At 42.2% G+C, this 18121-nt stretch overlaps 1 protein-coding gene across 4 annotated transcripts in view; it reads left to right on the top strand.

The window, feature by feature from the left end:
* Positions 1 to 13103, top strand: part of LOC146853909 (olfactory receptor 8U1-like) — a 209592-nt gene extending 196489 nt beyond the window's left edge. For all 4 annotated transcript variants that reach the window (XM_085651840.1, XM_085651841.1, XM_085651838.1 and 1 more), the window contains one exon: positions 12015 to 13103. In XM_085651840.1, the coding sequence (XP_085507966.1) occupies positions 12035 to 12991 (957 nt within the window). In that variant the 5' untranslated portion in view covers positions 12015 to 12034 and the 3' untranslated portion in view covers positions 12992 to 13103. The remainder of the gene's footprint in view (positions 1 to 12014) is intronic.
* The last annotated feature ends 5018 nt before the right edge of the window (positions 13104 to 18121 follow it).

The following is an 18121-nucleotide window of genomic DNA, read 5'->3' as shown; positions in this document are numbered from 1 at the left end:
TTTAATTGTTATTAGTTAATTATTAATTATTATTGAAAATTATTTGGTTGTTGATTAATTATTAATTGGTAAATAATTTGTATTAATTGGTAATTAATTTGTATTAATTGTTTAATTGATAATTATGTTAATTGTATTCATTTAATATTTGTAGCGGGTAGTGGGTTTATAGGGGAATATGGTGGGAAGTAATATAATTGTGAAAAATTAATTATTTAAATATTTGTGTATATTGATAATTAATATATTATTAATTATTAATTGGTATCTTTTGCATTTATTAATGTTTGTTATAGAAAAATAATTGGTTGTTCATTAATTATTAATAGGTAATTAATTAATCAACAATTGATTGGTATTTATAATTAATTAATTATTCAATATTGTGTGATTGGTAATTAATTTTAATACTTTTTTGGTATTAATAATTCATTTATTTTTAATAAAATATTAATTTATTATTTTCCCTACTATTGCACTCACTGGAGTGGGAATAGTAATTTTTACCCCTACGCTATCCAACGTATTCCCTACTATTGCACTCACTGGAGTGGGAATAATAATTTTTACCCCTACGCTATCCAACGCTTTCCCTACTGTTGCACTCTTGGGAGTGGGAATAGTAATTTTTATCCCTACGCTATCCAACGGTTTCCCTACTGTTGCACTCTTTGGAGTGGGAATAGTAATGTTTACCCCTACGCCATCTGACGTTTTCTCTACTGTTGTAATCACTGGAGTGGGAATATTAAATTTTGCCCTCCCGCTATCCAACACTTTCCCTACTGTTGCACTCTCTGGAGTGGGAATAGTAATTTTTACCCCTACGCTATCAAACACTTTCCCTACTGTTGCACTCTCTGGAGTGGGATTAGTAATTTTTAGCCCTACTCTATCCAATGCTTTCCCTACTGTTGCACTCTTTGGAGTGGGAATAGTAATTTTTACCCCTACGCTATCCAACGCTTTCCATACTGTTGCACTCACTGGAGTGGGAATAGTAAATTTTACCCTCCCGCTATCCAACGCTTTCCCTACTGTTGCACTCTCTGGAGTGGGAATAGTAATTTTTACCCCTATGCTATCCAATGCTTTCCCTACTGTTGCACTCACTGGAGTGGGAATAGTAATTTTTACCCCTACGCTATCCAACGCATTCCATACTGTTGCACTCACTGGAGTGGGAATAGTAAATTTTACCCTCCCGATATCCAACGCTTTCCCTACTGTTGCACTCTCTGGAGTGGGAATAGTAATTTTTACCCCTACGCTATCCAATGCTTTCCCTACTGTTGCACTCACTGGAGTGGGAATAGTAATTTTTACCCCTACGCTATCCAACGCTTTCCCTACTGTTGCACTCACTGGAGTGGGAATACTAAATTTTACCCTCCCGCTATCCAACGCTTTCCCTACTGTTGCACTCTCTGGAGTTGGAATAGTAATTTTTACCCCTACGCTATCCAATGCTTTCCCTATTATTGCACTCTCTAGAGTGGGAATAGTAAATTTTACCCTCCCGCTATCCAACGCTTTCCCTACTGTTGCACTCTCTGGAGTGGGAATAGTAATTTTTACCCTACGCTATCCAATTCTTTCCCTACTGTTGTACTCACTGGAGTGGGAATAGTAATTTTTACCCCTACGCTATCCAACGCTTTCCCTACTGTTGCACTCACTGGAGTGGGAATAGTAAATTTTACCCTCCCGCTATCCAACGCTTTCCCTACTGTTGCACTCTCTGGAGTGGGAATAGTAATTTTTACCCCTACGCTATCCAATGCTTTCCCTATTAATGCACTCTCTGGAGTGGGAATAGTAATTTTTACCCTCCCGGTATCCAACGCTTTCCCTACTGTTGCATTCTCTGGAGTGGGAATAGTAATTTTGACCCTCCCGCTATCCAACGCTTTCCCTACTATTGCACTTACTGGAGTGGTAATAGTAAATTTTACCCGCCCGCTATCCTACGCAGAAAATATTGAATATTTTTAATTAATATTACGTTAATATATGTATAATTTTTTTTTTTACTTACATTAATTATTTATTAATTTTAATGTTATTTAAGTATTTTTAAGTATGTGTCAGTTAATTATATGTATTATTTCATTCATTTTTCATTACTTTTAAGACATTTAAAAAATTCGATATTTTGACTAACTATATTTTAAACATCGATATTTTGGATTCTATATTTTTGTACTTACCTGTTTGGAGATAGGCATTCGATATTTTGGCATTCTATATTTTAGCATCAATATTTTTGTATGTCTATATTTTGGTAGTCGATATTATGTCAGTGATCCCAGAAAACTAAAGCCACCCCAGAGCGCAAAGGCAAAAGCCCTTCAGGTGATACCCAGGGCCATAAAGCCAAGAAGCAGGCCTCAGGCTCACATGCCTCAGAGGCATCCCCAGCCAAGGACTCTCCTGTCCCAAAAGTGTCTTGCAAAGACAAGCAGACAGTTGCCGTGCCCGCTGAGATGCTGGTGCCTGCTAAGAGTACACATAAAAAGAGCTCCAAAGGTGATTCACCAACAACTTCAACTCCCATCCAGAGCCCTGTGAAGCAGGGAAAGGAGGGCACTGTAGAGGGTACACCTGGTAAACAGGGAATGGAGGGGCAAAGGCCAGGCCAGGGTACCACTGGATCCAGCATGTCCCCAGAGGGAGGGCCACCGGCTGCACCTGATGCAGCTTTGGTGGGGAGTGTGCTTGTTGTGCCTGCCCCACTTACCACTACTGCCAAGACAAAGAATCCATTTAGAATCCAAAAGAAGTGGAAAGGCACCCCTCCAAATTCTCCCACCCACACTGTATCTCACTGCAGCATGACTCCACCTCCACGTGCCACCACACCACCCGGTCCAAGAAGCCCTCCGGCTTTCAAAGCCACTGATGCTTCTACCTCAGCTGAGCCTCTCTCTCCCCGGTCCAGTCCTCCAACTGCCCCCGACACTCAGCCACCTCAAAGTCTGACTGACAGCCAGATCTGAGTGGAAGTCCGCCTCACACACCTGTCTCTCCCACAGCGGTTAATGCGCGCGAGAGTGGCAGATGCACACCATTGTTTGTAAATTTACTTATGGTAATCCATTTTTCAGGTTTAAGTGCTGACTGGGACAGTGCCTCACCTCGTTGCACGTGTATGCTAAAGTAGAACTATTGCAGCAATTCTGTGCTGCATTCCAATCGCACAGCTTGAAGGAGAAATTTCCAGCCTCTTAAAGTTCAAAATAAATTTTTATTCCATGTTTTTCAAAATTCCTTCAGCTTGACTTAGTTGTTCACGACAATGCTTTCCAAAAACCCATTTGCTTCTCATGAGGCAGTAGTGCCCATCCAGGCCTCTTCCCACTTCACGTGGGTACATTTAATTCACAAGTAACAGCTGAAAAGCTTTGTCCCAATGCATTTCGGGCCTTTGTATTGCCGTTCGTCAGGGGAAGCTGTGTAAATATAGACATAACATCAAAACCCATGTCAGTTTAACCTGCTTAAACGCTTAGATTTATTTTGACATAAGTGCATTCTAATGATTGAATCAATCCATTCAACGTAACATTACCCATTACAAACATAATGAAAAACAACCCCCGACTGCTCTACAAGTGTTTACTTCACGCGGAAACCTCCCCCACTCCATCCTCGAATTTAAACCTGCCATACTGCCCACGTGACTAAGTAAACGCTCAGCATGCCTAGTGTTTGCTATGTTAACCTAATACTAAACTTAATACTAAACTTAACTCTGCCCCCTACAGTAAAATACAAAATAAAAGCAAATGGAACTTAAAACTGCCCTCCATCCCGTTTTTGAAAGGAATTACCCGTTTGTATGCTGATGCCGTTCGTGACCACTCTGAGTTCGCCCTTCTATCTAACTACCATTGCTGCCAGAAACACAAACTGCTTTCACCTGCGCTCACGATTTAACCTTTTGCTCAAAGGGAATTTCAACCAATCACGAAAGCTTCCCTATGTCATCTGTTACCCCTTCAAAACACGGCTACCCCTAGTGAACTGAACGGACTTCATAAGGTTTATGGGACATGAAGTCAGTTCAGTTCACTAGGGGTAGCCGTGTTTTGAAGGGTTTACAGATGACATGGGGAACCTTTTGTGATTGGTTGAAATTCCCTTTGAGCAAAAGGTTAAATCGTGAGCGCAGGGGAAAGCAGTTTGTGTTTCTGGCAGCAATGGTAGTTAGATAGAAGGGCGAACTCAGAGTGGTCACGAACGGCATCAGCATACAAACGGGTAATTCCTTTCAAAAACGGGATGGAGGGCAGTTTTAAGTTCCATTTGTTTTTAATTTGTATTTTGCTGTAGGGGGAAGAGTTAAGTTTAGTATTAAGTTAACATAGCAAACACTAGGCATGCTGAACGTTTACTTAGTCACGTGGGCAGTATGGCAGGTTTAAAATCGAGGATGGAGTGGGGGAGGTTTCCGCGTGCAGTAAACACTTGTAGAGCAGTCAGGGGTTGTTTTTCATTATGTTTGCAATGGGCAATGTTATGTTGAATAGATTGATTCAATCATTAGAATGCATTTATGTAAAAAATCATCTAAGCGTTTAAGCAGGTTAAACTGACATGGGTTTTGATGTTATGTCTATATTTACACAGCTTCTCCTGTCGAAGGGCATTACAAAGGCCCAAAATGCATTGGGACAAAGCTTTTCAGCTGTTACTTGTGAATTAAATGTACCCACGTGAAGTGGGAAGAGGCCTGGATGGGCACTACTGCCTCATGAGAAGCAAATGGGTTTTTGGACAGCATTGTCGTGAAAAAACTAAGTCCAGCTGAATGAATTTTGAAAAACATGGAATAAAAATTTCTTTTGAACTTTAAGAGGCTGGAAATTTCTCCTTCAAGCTGTGTGATTGGTATGCAGCACCGAGTTGCTGCATTAGTTCTACTCTCCAACAGCGGTGCCTGGACTGCCCATTGTTACCCGCCTGACTGTGGTGCTGACCATGGCAGGGTACAGTCTCACCCATTCCCTGTGCAGGAACTCATGTACCTCATATTCACTTTGTACTGGCCACTGGCCTTGATGTTCACGGCTGTTTGCCCCTTCCCTGTGCAGGATCTCATGCACCTCATATGCACTTTGTACTGGCAATTGGCCCTGCTCTTGTCTACTTTTGGTGCCTATTTGTGTAATATGTGAATAAAGACAGTTACTCCTGTTGTCTGCTTTGTCAGTGTCCTTGCTAAATAAATGGTTTTCTGTGTGGGTATGGTTTACTGTGACACATGCTCTGTATGCCACTTCAACATTGCCAATGGCTTGTTTCACTTTTTCAGGGTGTTACAGAGGTGACAGGCACTTCAGTTATTCTTGACTCTGAGGCTTGGGGGTGCAATGATGGTGGTTTGTGATGAACTACTGTTATCACAGTCATGTGTTGGTCAGGTTGGCTATATTATACAAATGTCATGTTTGTAATCACTGCCAGCACAAGGTGGGATTCTATCCACAGTATTGCAGGCAGGCTGGCCAGTGTCATCATGCATGTGTGATCTTTCTTTATGTGTGACCAGCAGTGTTGGTGTATGGTCAACTTGTGATGGCCAGTGATCCTAGTCACATGGGTACATTTCAATGTGGTCAACAAGTGTGCAATGTGAAGGGGTGAATTTGTCAGTAGTGTTGATGTGTGTGTGTCCCTGCAATGTCAACTGCACACATGTGTCACACTGGAGTTGAGTGCCTATTAGTTGGATTGGTCAGCCCTGTGCTTGTGATTGTGTGCACATGTGGGAGTTGTCCGTTGTGCACTGTGCAGTGTGTTGTTGGGTCCTTGCACTTCTGGGGGACATCTACTTGTTGTTGTTGGCAATTGTGAGTATGCAGAGTGTGTGACTGGCAAGTCAGTGTTGTGTTTTGTTGATCAGCCATGTGTCTTGATACTGTTTGTACTCACTGTGCAGACCTGACATTGTGGGTGTGTTTTCACATGCATTGCTGTCACTTGGGGCTTTTTGGGCTCCAGTATGGCATGTGGTGTGTGGAGTCATACCATCCCCTATCTGTGGTTCTGATGCCAACCCATTGTGAGTCTGCACTCCATCTATTTTTGTATGGGGCACTCCTCAACTTTACACTACTGACATACACACCACTTCACTCTCATGTCAGCTGTCCCCTTGGGTTGCCAGTGTTTGTGCCTCCCCACCACTTTATTTCTTACACTATGCTTTGTGATGCTGATCTGTGCACAGGACCAATGTGCATCTCAGGACAGTTTCCAAATTGGTTATGTGTGATTTTCTTGTACTATTTTGCAGCCATGGTTGGTCATTTGCAGTTCAACTATTTGTGCTGCACAGTCCTCTGGTCATGTTGTTTTCACCTAGGTGTCCCTGACTTGTGCATCTGTGGGTGTTGGGTTAGTTGCATGTGTGTTTGATGAGGTACTGCTTCCCTTCCTGAGTGTGATGTTGTCTGTGTGCTGTGCAGTTTAGTGTTGTGGGCGTATCATGGTGTGTCACTCATATCTCTGTGGAACTGGTATGTTTGGTGTGCACACACTGCTTGTCGTGCATGCAGTGCTGTGAGTGCATGTTGCATTGTCCCTGTCTGGTGTGCATCCCCTGATGTCCTGCAGTGTTTGCAATGTGATGCATTGGCATGTGCATTGTTGTGTGTTTGATGTGGATGTGTGTAGTGTTTGGGCTGTGTTGTCTCTTGCAGCTGACAGATGCTCTGTGTGTGATGTTCTATTTGCATGTCAGTGTGTGTGTTTTTTTGATGTGTTGTGATTCATTCAGATGTGTGTTGCCAGTGTAGTGTGCATTACGTGTATGTCTGTCACATGCATTTAGGGCTATTCTTGTTCCTGGGGTTTTCTCCTCTCATATTTGACCTGTCACTTGTCAGGATTGTGCATGTGCAAGCATGTGGTACACTATGACACCAGGTTGACTTGATGGGTGTTGTGGTATGTCTGTCTATTATTCATTGTAGGCCCATTGCTCCCGGTTTGTGTCCATTATTGTTTTTAGATGACACACTTCTTGTCTGTGTTGGGGTGTGTTGTCTGTGCATTGTCCCTGACTGATGAGGTTGTGTACTCCTGTTCTATCTGGGCTCCATTTGCCTTTCCCCAGTTTTGCTGCACAGGTCAGGTCTGGTCTTGTCGTACTTCTGTGTATGTTGTTATTGAGTTTTTTGTTTGGCTGTTGGTTTTGTGCCAGCATTGGTTCAGGTATCCCTGCGTGTGTGTGTGTGTGTAATGTTTGTGGAGGCCCCCCAGGGAGTATGATAGTTTGTCAGTGTATTGACTGGACATTATTGGTACCCTTCTGTGTGTTTGACGCAGGTGTTTTGTGCTGTAGGTGTGAGGTGTGGGGTTTATGTGTGAAGGATCCAAGTTGTGTTTGACAGTCATGGAGTGTAACACTGGGCCCTGTGTGTTGTGCTGCTGACATACACCTGTTGGATACAGATGTGTGGCTGTTCACTATTTGACTTCAGAGACTTCCTTTCATCCCTGTGCTTATACATGGGTTGCCTTGCTGTCTCCCTGAGTTGTTGCACAGAGGTGACTGTGGTTTGATTTCACTCACTGTGCCAGCCATGTGTGATTTGATGGGCAAGGGTGTTGTTATATGTTCCTTCTCTTGCATGTGGTGTACACATGCTTAGTGGTTGTCTCCTTGGCCTTCCATTTGTGTGCACCTCAATTTAGCTTTGCTATTTGTTGTCCTCCATTGCTGCTGATATCTGGTCTGAGTATGTGGCTGTGTGTCAGTGTGGGGTATGGCTGTGTGACTTGATAGACTGTGTGTCCAGTTGAGTGATTGTTCTGCATCTGTATGAATGTTCATTTTGTGCTTGGACTCAGTTGTATGCCATGAGTGTAGTGTAGGTGTGGTGTGTGGGTTGACCTTGCCCTGTGTTTCTGTGCCATGTGTTCCTCTGCAACCCCACCTGCTGAGGCTGTCTCCTTAGTTGTTTTGTGTGTGGTGCAGGGTGTGGTTTCACCTGGCTGGTTATTGTGCATGTGGGAGCACAGGAGAGGCACATGGCATGTCCCTTCATGTTTGGGGGCTTAGTGTGTGGAGGGTGGAGGTATGGCCCGATGATCTTTGTGCACTCTGCATGCCTGGCGCTGGCCCTGCCTTCTGCATTGTGTGCATGTGTTCCCACGTCTTCACCGCTGCGGTGACGTGACCGGGACATTGCATCAATATCGCAGTTGGTGGGTGACCTGGATGCGGAGGGGTGATATGGTGACAGGTAGGACATGTGTGGGTACACTTGTGGATGTGTTCCTGTCCCCACCAGGGTGTCTGGTTGGATAGGAACCCTCTATCTGTCCATGAATTGTGTGTTGTTGTTGTGTGCGGAGTTATGTTATTGCATACCTGCGGCGGCGTCCGTGATGGTGCATAACTTGCTGGTAGTGTAACAGGTGCAGCACTGGAAAGACGTGTAGAACTGGATCCATTGCGGTCGGGACCGGGTAGAAGGGACCGGGAATCTGGTTTAGCGCTCCGCAGTCGTGTTTCTGCCATCTCTGGTTGTGCGGTTTCTCCACTGCGGTGCGACTGGCTGTTTGGGGCATCCTGATTTATACAGCGGACGGGACTTCATTCCGCATGGCGGTGGGTCTCTATTGGCTCCCATCCCCGCGGTGGCAGGCGCATTTTGATGGCGGTTCGCGTCGCACGGCGGCGGACAGGAAATGAGCTATGTTTGGCCATACTAATATGGCGGGTGTGAGGATTGCTGCTTGCGTGAGGTAAATGGCATTTTCCGCCAGCACCGCAGTGGTGCCTCTGCCCGCCATCATAATGGGCCCCTAAGTGTTTAGAAATCCATCAATCTCATCCTCATATCTGGTGCCTCCTATGTCTCAGCACATGTGCAAAACCATGCACCAAGACCCACAACCTGGATACAATCATCAATGCAAAACTCTCACTTTAGACTCCAATATTAATAAACTTATGACCACTGTTTTGGCATGATAAAGATTCTCTAGAATGTTGGTCTTCTAGTCCTCTTACACTATTTAGTTTGGTGGTCTTTTTTATCTTATCTTATGAATAGATTGCAACTTATTCAGAATGTGGTAGCTCGACTTATAAAAGGCATTCCTAATTATTCAGTCATCTCCTCTCACCTCACTAAGCTGCACTAGCTTCCAGTGCAGAGACACTATATTTTTAAAGCATTATGCTATTGTTACTAAGCAATTCATAGCCTGGGACCTACCAACTACATCACTTCAAATTTCACTGACTACTACCTCACCAGACATTTTTGCTTTAGTTCAGCTTTGTTTTTTTATTTCTAGACCCAGGTTTAATAGAATGGTTGTCATCACAGCCTAGGTCTAAAATAGCCTGCTGTTGGCTATTTGTGTAGAACGTTAGCATACGCATTTATGTAAAGCTTTAGGGGCCAGATGTACTAACATTAGGAGTACCGATTTCTGAATTGTGATACTGTCAAAATCGCAATTCAAAAATCACCATTCCTAATGTATGAAACTCTTATATATATATATATACAGTGGAGTGAATCATCAAATGTACGCTCCTCCACCCATAACCCTTGGGTCAATGGTTTCCCAGGATCACTTGACCATCACTGACTGAACAGAAAAAGTAATAAACCCATGAGCTCAGGTGAAGGAAATATATATTGAACATCTGGCCCAGCGGTCAACTCCTGCTGCACAAAGCTGAAGGCTATGTTCAGATGGAGTTGGATTTCTATTGCACATTGAGCACAGGCCCTGTGCCCAATCCTTAATGTGCACAACCAAAAGGCTATACACAGCTTGGGTTGTTTGCCCGAGGAGGGTTGGGTGCAGGGTTTAGTTAGGCCCTCCACCAATTCCTGGCGGTGCAGGGCCGAAGACCATGCACAGTTGGGTTTGTCTGTCCTTGATGGGTGATACAGGGCTAGGCCACCTGAGAGGTACAGTGGCAAACCCCTGCTGTGCACAGAAGAAGGCTGTGCATCCTGGGGATGAGTCACCCAACCTCAACTGTACATGGCCAAAGGCTTTGTTTATTGTTGGTTGGTCAGCTTCAAGGGCCGAGCACAGGACTTGATGACTTGGTGATAGGCTGTACACAGCCAGAGTTGGACACCCATCCTTTGAGGGGCATTTGGACGGCACAGCAGATGTTGGCTGTCTGCAATAGATTTGTCATACAGCCTAGCCAGACATTGTTTACAAAAGGTATTGGCCTCATGATGAGAGCTTGGTGCCCAGCTTTGATGTTGAAGGAAGAAGACCCTTTGCTTAGTCCCCCACTGTGCGTGGATGAATGCTGTGTGCTGCATGACTAACCACTGTTGCATGTTCAGAAGTTATGCACATCAATGGTTTGATGCCCATAGTAGGTTAGGCACATGGCCTGTACTGATGCTATGCGCATCACTGGTTGGCCGCCCAGGAACGGTTGGCAGTAGTGTTTGGCCAGAGGTCAGGATATGTGTCCATCCCCCACTGCACTAAGCCACCAAAGGCTGTGTGCAACATGAGTTGGCTGTCCTAGGTGAGTTAGGCAAGTGGCACATCGCCTTTCCAGAGCCCAGGCCTTCCATGCCATCTCTGGAATTCCTAGGCTGTGTGAAAATGTCAGATTGGTGTCACAGATATGTCACATCCACGATTCCCTAGTCTCCAAGAAGGGCAAATCCCTTAATAACCATGCAATTGTTCAACTTCTAATAGATGTTGTAATTGCTCCTCTTCAATAAATGTCTCATCTACAGAAATAACAATTTTCCACTTGTTTGCTTTACTTTTTCCTTCACCCTCTTCACTAGGGATGGGAGTAACTGGTGTGATTTGCTGTAATGTAATTATGCAAATTTATGCAAGTTTATGTGGGATTACACAAGGAGCATAACCCTGCATTTAGTCTATTTTCTAAGCACATATGCACACTTGCATGAAAAATGAACCTAAGGATGTATTTTGCGGTAAGAAAACACCGCTAAGTGCAATAGAAGAGGGACGAAAGAAGCCAGTAGCCACTCACACTCCATCCCTTTGCTCTTGGGTAGATATCTTTTCCTCAAATTGCTCCAAATTATAAAAATGGGTGTAATAAAAACATTTTCAGTTATTTTGCTTCACAAGAATAGCGCAAAATTAACCAAATCAGTCTGATTACACTAGTGCTTTTAAAATTCCGCCCAGGTCAACTCTTCACCCTTCCTTAACATTATATAAGCTGCTACTCAAAGTCTGTAATACTTTGAATACAAAGCTACTACTTCTGTACTTAACACCTTGCATTAGATATATTCTTTCAAAGAACTCTACCTGCACTCTGATGTATTATTATTGACTAGTCTGTACACTACACTATTTCAGTACTCTCATTTAAATCTGCGGTGGAACCTGTACTCTCTCTGATCTCCCTTCTTCACCCCTTACGATGAAAGATTGTATATACTGTGGGGCTTATTTACAAGGCCCTTGCACCCCAGTGCGTCACTTTTAACATGGGAAAAAGTGACGTACCGGAGGCGCAAGGGGCTTGTAAGCCCCTGCATATTTTCTCTGCAAAATGTGTATCTTCACCATATTATATTATTTTTCTCATGATGGTTCTCTACACACTTTTATTTGTTCTAACGCTTTCTCTATTTTGGATCCCTTTAAATAAAAAATTACTCATTGTCCCTTTTACACTTCTTGATTCCTAAAGCTCAAAGCAAAGTGAATAGAGAATCTTCAAATCTCTTCAAAAATATTTTCCATAAATTATGGATTACAATGCAATCAAAGATCTGTTACTTATAACTGCTTATCAGTGCTGGATATTAGCCTTTTGTTATTTATAGAAAAGCATTTATTAATAAGATTTTGAGGGGGAAATGCTAAAATATGACATTGTTCACTGAAAATGTATATATAATATGAGTAGTTGCTTAAAGCTCGTCATGCAATTGGAGTTATTTTTGTTCCTCTACGTGTAGATGTACATTGGATTCTCTATTCATCTTCAATTTCTTCTTTTACAGTAGGACCAGTCTGATCCTGAATGGAAGACAGAAATCAGTCTGTGGTGAAGGAATTTATCCTTCTCGGATTAAGAAGTGACAAAACGCTGCAGGTTCCACTCTTTGTAGTATTTCTACTTATCTACATTATTACACTGGTGTGCAATATTTCTATCATGACCCTGATCAAAAGCTCTCCGAATCTTCAGACTCCAATGTACTTTCTTATCAGTAATTTGGCATTTGTAGACACTTGCTATTCATCAGATCTCATGCCAAGACTCCTGGCCAGTTTCCTCTTAGAGAGAAATGTCATTTCATTTCCTGAATGTGGGATACAACTTTTTGTGTTTGTCTTCATGGGAGGATTAGAACTTTTGATGCTTGTGGTTATGGCCTATGATCGATACACAGCCATCTGCAATCCACTGCTGTATCCAATCATAATGACCAGGAAACGTTCTGTTCATCTTGTCATTTTGCCATATTGTATTGCCATCTGTAATTCTATGATGCATACCATTGGCACTTTGAGGCTGTCCTTCTGTGGATCGAATAGGATCAACCATTTCTTCTGTGATGTTCTTCCACTGTTAAGGCTCTCATGCTCCAGTACCGTTGTCAATGAGGCGCTGGTGTTTTTGTCAGCTGCCACCTTTTTAGTGTTGCCAATTATCCTTATCCTCATCTCATACAGTTACATCATTTCAACCATTTTGAGGATCCACTCCTCTGAAGGTCGACAACGAGCCTTCTCTACCTGTTCATCACACTTCGCCTGTGTCACACTTTTCTATGTAACTGGTATGTTCATATACCTAAATCCCAGTCACAGTTCCTCGCTAGCCCAGGATAGTGTGGCATCTTTGTTCTATACAGTATTGATTCCATTGCTCAACCCACTAATCTACAGCTTAAGAAACCAGGATGTCAAAACAGCCCTAAGGAAAGCAGGAGGAAGTGGTTGTGTGTGGAAAATGGTTTGTGGCTTACGGTGAAATTTTTGGTCTTCCAGGGGCAGACATCTTTTTTATTCAGTAGTGCTGCATGCACTGAATTCGAGATGTTTAGGAAGGGGCTTCTACTTAACATATAAAATAAATATGATAACATCTATACTTCATCTTGTCGTTTTATTGTTTGGGGATTATTGAGGTCCCTACTTGGAGCTAGGTCTGGGCAAAATTAGCATAATTTCCTTTGGAGTAACTATGCAAAATGCCCAAAACATTATGCACAATTACAAGAAATGCCACTCTGGGATTCAGAGTTATCATTAGAGCAAATACCTTTATATTCATTTTGGATATAAGAACGAATTTTGAACTAAAAATAAATAGCATAAAATCGCTTGTGATGTAAAGAACAGCAGCTTGTGCTCTATTCTTTCTCTAAGTTTCTATGCTACCACAATAGAATTTCTACTCAAATTAAATAAGAATTGCATGACCTAGCATAATGTTGTAATCTCGAAATTTCTTTTAACAAGCATAAAATGAAATCCCGGAAATAATGGAAGAATATGCTAGTTTAAACAACATTTCAATTGGTCCTGCATGGAACTCTGATCTAGGAGATCAAGAGATCTCTTTATCTTCCTCTTTGCATGAACTGTATGGTTCACTGACAGAATATCAACACCTAAAAAATCCCCATACCACAATATCGAGTTATAAATATAGGGGCAGATTTATGTTTCCTGGCACATCTCTGCAAATCAGCAGGGATGCGCCAGGAACGATGCGTCACGCAAGTTTACCCTTGCGCCACCACAGATGCGCTGCATATACAATGCAGCGCATCGTGGCGCAAGGATAAACAGATACGTGACGCATCTAATGGCGTAAGGGCGGCGCATTGCTGGAGTCGTGTCGTTAGCACGACGCAACTCCAGCAATGTTTAGGGGCTGCCCATACCTAACATGCTGCGTCATGCATTACGCCTGCTTCAAGTAGGCGCAGGGTTTTGACGCAGCAGCGTCGGAAAAGTGACTCAGTGAAATCTTGTAGATTTCACTGCGTCACATTTCCGAGGCTTTTTCCGATGGAACGCCCACCCTGCATACATTAAACCTGACGCAGGTTTAATGTGGCGCAGGCCTTTACACCATGACGCATCTCCATAGATGCGTCACGATGTAAATAGGGCGCAACGTGGCGCAGGGTGTACGCCGCCGCTGCGTTAGTGACGCAACGACGGCGTAAAAGTGGTGCAAATCTAACATAAATCTGCCCCATTGATGTCAAAAATATCGACATCCTACATATTAATAATGATAAGTAAAATAATATTGAAACAATATATAAAATGTCAATATAGTTGTACAAAATATCGTTTTTATATATATAAAATAAAATAATAAATATTAAATATATTAAATAATAAAATTTAATTACAAAAATAAATTTGATTTAAAGTACAGTTTAACAAATATAACAAATAAACTTAATTTAAAAAAGTTAAAAACACATATACAATAATTTATATATATGTATATAAACTTTAAAATAATGAATACACTGTAAGTTTTAATTTGTTTAAATCTTTAAACTTAAATTTCCCACTTCAGTAAGTGAAACAGTAGGGAAAGTGTTGGATAGCGGATGGGTTAAAAATCCCTGTCCCCACTCCAAAGAGTGAAACAGTAGGAAATTGTTGGATAACGGAGGGGTAAAAATTACTATTTCCACTTTAGTGAGTGCAACAGTAGGGAAAGTGTTGGATAGCGGACAGTTCAAATTTACTATTCCCACTCCAGTCAATGCAACAGTAGGGAAAGTGTTGGCTAGGGTAGGGGTAAAAATTACTATTCCCGATCCAATAAGTGCAACAGTAGGGAAAGTGCTAGATAGCAGAGAGGTAAAAATCACTATTCCCTCTCGAGTGACTGCAACAGTAGGGAAAGTGTTAGATAGCGGAGGGGTAACAATTACTATTTCCACTCTAGTCGGTGCAACAATAGGGAAAGTGTTGGATAGCGGAGAGGTAGAAATTACTATTCCCACTCCAGTGAGTGAAACTCTAGGGAAAGTGTTGTATAGCGAACGGGTAAAAAATACTGTTACCACTCCAATGAATGAAACAGTAGGGAAAGTGTTGTATAGCGAAGGGGTAGAAATTACTATTCACACTCCAATGAGTACAACAGTAGGGAAAGTGTTGGATAGCATAGGGGTAAAAATTACTAGTCCAATTCCAGTGAGTACAAAAGTAGTGAAAGTGTTGGATAGTGGAGGGACAACATTTACTATTCCCACTCTAGTCAGTGCAACAGTAGGGAAAATGTTCGATTGCACAGGGGTAAAAAAGTATATTTTCACTCCAGTCAGTTCAAAATTAAAAACAAACAAAATATCAACAACAACAAAAAATAAATATATATATATATAAATATGTTAAAATTTAAGACACAAATATATTAAATATTACAATTTTAATAAACAAAAACGTATTATATTGTTAAATCCATATGACAAAGACCTACAAATATTATAATCAAAAAAAATAATTTTCAAACAAATATATATTTGTATTCGAAATTATTTAGAAACAAAACATTATTACATAAATTTAGTTTTTTTATTTCCTACCCCATAACACCACACAATTCACAACCCACATCTACATTTTTTTAAAATTGTACTTCCATAATTAATACAATTAATTATCAATTAAAAAAATTAATTAAAACACATACAAATTAATTACCTTCCCACACTTTACCCCTAATCCCCACAACCCACAGCTAAAGTGTGTCTTTGGCAATTGCAAGGAGAGAATCATGCAGGCACTACATATGCAATCACACAATCACCTATGCACTACTCATGCACTTGCGTAATTACCCAGACATTACACACTCACTCACTGACCCATACAGCCTCTCACACACCCAGTCAGCAACCTATACAGCGACTCACACAACCACTATGAAAGTTTTCAGGTTACAGTTAAGAAACACCATTAAAAATACCTTTGAAATTCACAAAAAAAAACAAAGGATACAGGGACGTTATAGTTAGGAATTAGCATTTAAAAAACAATACAAATGTACAGAAAAAACAAAGATTACAGAGATGTTATAGTTACAAATTGGCATTTAAAAAACCTTACAAATTCACTGAAACAAACAAAGGTTACAAGGACGTTATAGTTAGGAAATATAATTAAAAACACCTTAGAAATTGACTGGAAAAAACAAAGGTTACAGGGGCATTATAGCTGGGCTGACATTTCACTGGTACAAAACCAGCAAAATTCAGCAGTAATAATTAGCTGAGCTAACTATAACTAGCGCCCTTCAATGCACAGCTTATGACCACACAACATACATCAATCATGGCACGGTCAGTGACATCACTAATGACATCACTGATGATAGCTCAAATGACATCACTGATGACATTATCCGGTGAGTGTGAGTTCTTTTTAGAATGTTAATGAGTGTCAAATATAACAGGTGCTAATGCTGAAGATTATGTCATTGTCATGAGAATAATCCCTTCTGCTAATGGTGTGTACACATCAACAGCTGTAAACTCACTTTGGCAATAAGTGAATGTGGTATTGCATGGTCACCCAAATTTCCACTGGCAGCCTATCTCCATGGTGGTCACTGTAGGTAGGATTGTCACAAAAAACAACCCGCATTTAACCCAAATCATCACCTAGTTCTTTTATACAATGGGAAACTGTTCAAAATAATATTTCTTGACCCCGTTACCATTTGGTTTGATAGATGGAGAATAGTTGCTTGAATTTCTCTAGTCCCTATATCCAAGATGAATGATTTCATGCTGCATCGATTTTTCAACTCGCACTGTGTCAACGATAAACCATCAAGCTCTGTGGACCTCCCTGGGGCTAATACAAGAAATAGGGGGGCCTCATTGACCCCTCGAGCACCGGAGAGCTCCACTTCCTCGAGTCTTAATTGTTCATATTGGGGGGCCTTGCAGTCCCCCGGACCTTAGGGACCACCACCTCCCAAGCACCAAATTTACATTTTAAAACTGGGAGGGGGCTGTTGGGCCCGGCTCCCGGGCCATACATTGCCCTAAGGCCTGCTACCCCCCAGGGCCTTCTACTGCTATGTCCCGGTGTGCCCACCCCGGGACATTGCTGTTTACTTGACAGCTCCCCTGAATTCAGAGCCAACAAAATGCTCTCGCTTGCTGGAAGAAAAGGTTTGTCTGTTTCCCTGCCCTCTGTCAAGTGGGTAAGGAAACAGACAAAATTATTGCTCCTGCATGGAGTTCCCTTGTCTTTCAGCACCTTTCTCCATGCAACAGCGATGTTGGATCCCACAGGCAGCAGGGAGCCGGCAGGGACTGCATGGGCCTCAAGGATCCCCCATGGTTCCATAGCACACTGGGTGCCCTCAGGGCACTCAGGATAAATGGCTGGACAGGGACCCTGGTTCAGTTGAGTGCCACAAAAAAAAAAGAAAAGGGGGCAGGGTACGAATGTCCTGACCTCCTAACTATAGGGTTGGGGTCCCCTTGTTACGCTGACAGGGTCAGAAATTACTTTTTTTAAAAGAAGTCCCCGCCCCCACAGCAGGATTGCTCAGACCTTGTTGGAGGCCCCATCCCCTTTCTCAACAACCCTGCAAATGCACCTCCTCATACGCTACTGGTTGGGAGATGAAGTCCCCTTGACTGATAAGGGTCACAGGGGACCAAAAAATCCTATTATTGCCACAAGGAAGTCCCCCTCTGCAGGATTGTTCAGACCTCATCAGAGGCCCTACCCCCTTTCTCAAACACTCTGCATATGCACCTTCTGGTGCACTACGATTGGGGAGCTGGAGTCCCCCCTGACTGCTAAGGGTTGTTGGGTCAAGAACCCCAATTCTTGCCACATGTAATTCTGCCACTGCAAAAATGCTCAGATCTCATTGGAGGCCCCACCCCTTTTCTCAATCACTTTGCAAATGTGCCTCATGGCACTCTACTCTTGGAGGTTGGTGGAGTTTTTGCTGTGCTCTGTGTTCTAAGCAGCATAAAACCCCTAACAAAATAAGCAGAAATAAATTAAATCGCTGTCATTTGGAAATACAATACATCAACCAATTGGATGGAAAAGCTAGACCATAGGTCTTTTCATAACTGATATTTTTACTCCG

The sequence above is a fragment of the Triturus cristatus genome, chromosome 4_1 (assembly GCF_964204655.1).
Source record: "Triturus cristatus chromosome 4_1, aTriCri1.1, whole genome shotgun sequence".
Classification (NCBI taxonomy): Eukaryota; Metazoa; Chordata; class Amphibia; order Caudata; family Salamandridae; genus Triturus; species Triturus cristatus.
Note: the sequence above shows the minus strand (reverse complement) of the source record. Positions and strands in the feature narration are given on the sequence as shown.